General features: G+C 61.1%; 1 protein-coding gene across 1 annotated transcript in view; it reads left to right on the top strand.

Moving 5' to 3' along the window:
- Positions 1-4806, top strand: part of MNEG_5394 (cellulose synthase (UDP-forming)) — a gene marked incomplete at both ends in the record, with an annotated part of 7165 nt that extends 2359 nt beyond the window's left edge. The window contains 12 exons of the mRNA XM_014046127.1: positions 231-377; positions 759-863; positions 1011-1111; positions 1327-1420; positions 1612-1709; positions 2357-2420; positions 2710-2805; positions 3063-3152; positions 3422-3617; positions 3905-3985; positions 4264-4324; positions 4644-4806. Coding sequence (XP_013901581.1) covers positions 231-377; positions 759-863; positions 1011-1111; positions 1327-1420; positions 1612-1709; positions 2357-2420; positions 2710-2805; positions 3063-3152; positions 3422-3617; positions 3905-3985; positions 4264-4324; positions 4644-4806 — 1296 coding nt within the window. The remainder of the gene's footprint in view (positions 1-230; positions 378-758; positions 864-1010; positions 1112-1326; positions 1421-1611; positions 1710-2356; positions 2421-2709; positions 2806-3062; positions 3153-3421; positions 3618-3904; positions 3986-4263; positions 4325-4643) is intronic.
- Between the last annotated feature and the right edge of the window lie 420 nt (positions 4807-5226).

Here is a 5226-nt window from a genome sequence, read left to right as displayed (position 1 = left end):
GCGCTGGCTGGTTGAGACAAAACGCAGCCTGGGTGGCATGTGCAGCATTCGTGCCCCAGTGGGAGCGGAAGCTCCCTGTTCTTGTGGCTGTGCGCCGCTGGTGGGGTTGACAAGGGACACACAGCTTGCCGCGCCTCTCGTTTTGAATCACCTGCTTTGCGAAACCTCCACCCCGCTGCCCCACCCTCATCCCCGCTCGACGTCAACCCTGTTTGCTGCCGCCGCGCCAGATCAATGGCAAGTCCGCTAATCTAAACAACTGCCTCAAGAACATTATCTACCGGGAGCTGGCGGGGCGCCCCAACGAGATCCCCAAAGAGGAGGTGCTGGTGGTGTTTGACGCCGACATGTGCGCCAAGAAGCACTTCTTCTGCAAGGTGACCGGGGCGGTTCGTTTTTTTGGAGGGGGGCCGTGTGGGGAAAGAGGCTTCTGGACGGACATGCGGCGGTGCCATGTGTGTGCGCGTGTGCTTTGCAAGTGCATAGGCGCAGATGGTTGTGGGGATGCATCGGCGTGATGCGACCGGCACGATAACGTAAGCATAGAATATCCCCATGGACATGTGCGCGTCACACACACACGCGAACACACACACACACACTCAAACATCCGCATATGCACACACTTACACTCACTCACACATACACATACACACACACACACGCACGCACGCACGCGCACACCAGTACATCACACACATTCACACACGTGCCGTTTCTGACCCTACCAAATCATGCCTTCTTTGTCCATCCCTTAGATCCTGGAGGTGATGGTGGACGACAATGTGGCCCTGTGCCTCTCACCCCAGGCCTTCAGCAACGTCAACCCCGCCACCGACATCTACAACAACACAAACCAGCAGGTCCGGCGGGCGGTTTGCCGGGAGATCATTCAGCAGGCGGCACGCTTGCCCCAGCGTCCTACTGCCTGCCTCAGCGCATGGCGCCGCAGCTTCTGTCGCTTCTGTTGGGTGAATTGACACCATATCACTTTGCCGCCCACCCGTCAGTTTTGGGAGTACGTCCTGCCTGGCTGCGATGCGCTCGGCTACGTGGCCTGCACGGGCACCAACTTCTGCCTGCGCGCCAAGGCGCTCGCCGCAGTCGGCTGGTGCGTCTGGCCAAGCAGGCCGAGGCCAGGGCCGGCTGTCGGGTGGCGCATCGCAGTTGGCTGCGGTCATGCAGCTGCCCGCGGAAACAGCACGCCCGCATCTTCTTGCTGCTATCCGCTCATGCTGTCTGCAGCTCTCCCGTGCTTTCATGCGATGCCAGTCTGACAACCGCATGGCGTCCGCGTGACGACGCGCCATGATGTCATCCCCGCAGGTTCCCCGAGTACTGCATCACTGAGGACTATGCCCTGTCAATGGAGCTCAAGGCCGCCGGCTTCAAGGGGCGATACCTGGCAGAGTACCTGGCGGTGAGGCCGGCCGTTGGGTTGAAGGGTCAGGGTTCGAGAACCGGGTGCTGGGTTGTGTGGAGGGATCCCTGGCGCTCCTTGGTGTGCTGATCCTGAGGTGTGGATGGACTGAGTGCTTCCAATGGTGGGGGCCCGCCAGGCTTGGCAGCAGCGCGGTTGCGCAAGCGCTCATTCCCACGCGACTGTGGCAGGTGGGCGAGGCGCCGGAGGAGCTGCGCAACGTGCTGCGGCAGCGCTCCCGCTGGACCAAGGGCCACATGCAGGCGCGTGATTGCCAGCGCACATGCGCGTGCGTGCGCCATGCGAGCGTGTCGCATGCCGTACTGGTCTTGTTTTGCTTGCACGTGTGCTTACCATAGGGAAACGATATGGGCCTGCCGGGTGCATGGCGGTGGCAGGCAACCATTGGCAGTGCCACCAATTTTGGGACCTGGTTGTGTGGGTGTGCGGGGGCAAGAGCGCACCCGCATCGCCACTGGAGAGCTGCAAAAGGCAGGCATCTCATTGCAAAAAATGAGCGTTCCTTGGACCCTGGAAGGCGCTCAACGCCGGGAGCGCCCGGGGCGAGTAAGGGCTCGTGCCCAACACCAGTCGTTGCAGACCGGCCGCCGCTCGTCCCCACGTGCAGGTGTTCTTCAGCGGCCGCAACCCTCTGTTCCGCTGGAAGTTGCCCCTCCTCCACAAGTGGTGCGCACTGACACGGGCGGTTGCTTCCCCTTTTGGGGCGCCCCCCTGTTTGAAGCGAATCTTTGAGCTTTAAGTGACAAGATTGTGATTGAGACACGCCGCTCGTCCATCACTGATTTTCTTGGCTATTTGCACAGCCAGCAAACAACCTCTGACTTGCCAGCATGATCACCGTGTCGACAATGGTTCACATTCCTGCTGTACGGCATCTATCCTAAATCCTGCCTTGCAAATAATCGTCAAACCTAGGCTGTACCTCAACGGCACCTGGAGCTACTTCTGCACAGTCATCACCACCTGGACCTTCCTGCTGGTACGGGCCACCACAGACGCACGCGTGATGCTCATTTCGGGTGCATCAGCGCTTGCGAATGGCGCAGCTAGTAATGCCTGAACTCTTGCTCTGCAGGATGCCCCCGGCATCCCTGCCCATGTTAAACCTTGCGTTTGCCCTGCTGGACGAGTGTTTCAAAGTGTCAGCATGCAACTGGCCGAGGCAGCGCTTGCCTGCTTTTATGATCCCCTTGTGCATCTGCGCCGCCGACCCCACCCAACCCCACCCTCAAAACCCCCCAATCCCCCCAAACAACCCCGCCCCCCAGGTGCCGTTCCTGTCCCTCATGTTTGACATCCAGCCGGTGCTCTTCACGCGCAACTTTGCGCTGGCCGCCACCATCTACCTGGCGGCAAACTTCCTCGTGAGAGCCGGGGGTCCGTGACAACATTAACGTTGTTGACTTTTTGAGCCAGTGATGCAGTATGGAACCTGTATCCTGGCCTGCATTATGCGCGCAGGCTTGGCCGGCCGCAAGCAAGCCATTGAAGCAAGGCCTCGAATCAGCAAGGGTTGCTTTTGCCGCGCAGCCAACGCGATGTGCCCAACCAAACCGAGCTGCCACCCATGTCTGTTGGACTTCCAAACGAGCCGCTCCCCGTGTCCCTCTGACTTCACCAGGTCATGAACTACTTCCACGTGGCCGACCACATGCGCGGCATTTGGATGGCCAACGTCAGCAACTACCTGCTCAGCTTCACGTACGCAAAGGTGGGCCCAAGCAGCCCGCGGCAGAGACGCGGCCCCTCGCACCCGATCAGCTGAATTCCCTACATACTGTCGCGTGCTGGGTACCGTGGCTGGCTCGGCGCCGCACGCGCCCTTGCTAGCATAGCTTGCCACATGGGCGTAATCCTTTGACCCCCTGCGCGACCTGGCAGTTGCGGGGCATGCCAGCCGCCGCCGGACCATACAACTGCCCCTCCCCCCCGTGTTGCAAGCAGCGCCCCAAAAAGCGCCTCCCCGCTCCCCTCACGCAGGCCATCGTCAACACGCTGCTGTCCAAGGTCCACTTGAAGAAGAAGGCCGGCTTCAAGGTCACCCAGAAGACCCAGGCAGCGGCCAACCCGTCCCTGCAGATCCAGAACGCCTTCATGTCGCGCCTCACGTCCTTCACGCGCCGCTTCAACCAGGCGCAGCTGCCGCAGCTGTACGCGCCCCAGGCGCAGCCGGCGGGTGCGTGGGGGGCGGGGTGCCGCGCGAGCCGGGCGAATTCGAGCGCATCCACACCCCTGGAGACAAAATAAAGTGCTGTGGTGTAGGATCCAGCCACACACGCTGGAAGCAAGCAGACAAAGCACTGGCCTTTCAGCTGCTGGCCAGCAGGTGTGATGCGCCACCGCGCAGCCATCCCTTTGAGAGTGGGTACAACACCCACACTCCGATTGCGGCACACGCCAGCGCGCCGCTTGCAGTCGGCTCGGCCCGCTGACGATCACTGCCACACTTTCGTGCCACCGCAGGCCCCCAGAAGAAGGAGGACGATTGCATCCCAGACAAGCTGGTCATGTTCCTTGCGCTCAACCTGAACATCAACACGCTGGGTGAGCACGCACGACGGCGCGTGTGCACAAATGCAGCCGGTCGAGGCCCCGTCCACACGATACGCGGCAGCTTGAGCGCAAAACAGCGGCTGGTGGGGCTCGCTCGCACGTCGAGCTTCTGCTCCCTGTGCCAACCAGCTGATGCAGGGTCCCTCGCTCTGCTGCTTTCCTCTACGCAGCTCGCCGACCAGCAGCCAAACGCATACCTGCCTGCCCTGCGGCGCCATTGCTCCCCCCCACACACACACACACAAACACACCCGCCTCCTCCGCCGCAGTCCTGGCGCTGCGGCAGATCTATGTCACCAGGACCCTCACGGCCTGGATCGCGCTGCCAGCGTGAGTCAACACGGTCAAACGCGGCTCGCATGCACCGCAGGCGGCCTGTTCACGGCGCCCGCGGCGCGCTCAGGGGTGCCAACCAGCTCCCCGCTATGCTGCAAAAGCCTGCAAAGGAAACTCAGGCTCACGTGTGACCATGGCTTACCTGCCCTGCACCCACGCCTGCCGTTGCCTGCCAGCCGTCTCTCACCGCCAGGGCTTGCTCGCCCTCCACCTTGGCCATGACCCGCTGCATCTGCCCTCCCCTCTCACCCCACCCCCATACACACACACCCAACCCCACCCCCTGGCGTCAAACCCCTCATCCTCACCCCAGGCTGTGGGCCATCTACAACGCTGTGCCCCCGGTGCTGTTCTTCACGTTTGTCCTGGGCTCCACCAAGACGCTCCAGATCACGGCCTTCTGGATGCAGCTGGTCAGCACGCTGTCGGGGACTGGCGCGGTGGTGGCGCTCTGGTTCATCGTCCCGACACAGTAGACGGCGGCGGCGGGCTGCGGCGGATACGGATCGATGGCTCACAGGCGGCTGCTGCTGAGCAAAGGAGTGCTCTTCTAAGTGCTGTCGCTATTTTTCGTGTATATGTTGGTCCATGGGTGATGTTCAGGTTTTTTTAGGCAAAACCCTGGGCAGCATCATTGCTGTCTCAGCCGCTTGCTGTCGTTCAACGCGGAAAACACATTGCAGGCAGCAGGCAAAAACTGCGTCCACTGTCAAATTGCACGGCAGGAATAGTAGGCTCAAAGGAACTTGCGGCGCTGAATGTGTCTGCTTTCCATCATCATTGTGTGCTTCACTGCGACACGTTCAAAAACCATATTCAGGGCTTGTGCCCAAAACAGCTGGACTTGCGTATGGATGTACAGTATGGCGCGTGCATCAAATGAGATCACTATGAGA

The sequence above is a fragment of the Monoraphidium neglectum genome (assembly GCF_000611645.1).
Source record: "Monoraphidium neglectum strain SAG 48.87 unplaced genomic scaffold scaffold00800, whole genome shotgun sequence".
Classification (NCBI taxonomy): Eukaryota; Viridiplantae; Chlorophyta; class Chlorophyceae; order Sphaeropleales; family Selenastraceae; genus Monoraphidium; species Monoraphidium neglectum.
This window is presented reverse-complemented; position numbering and strand designations above follow the sequence as displayed.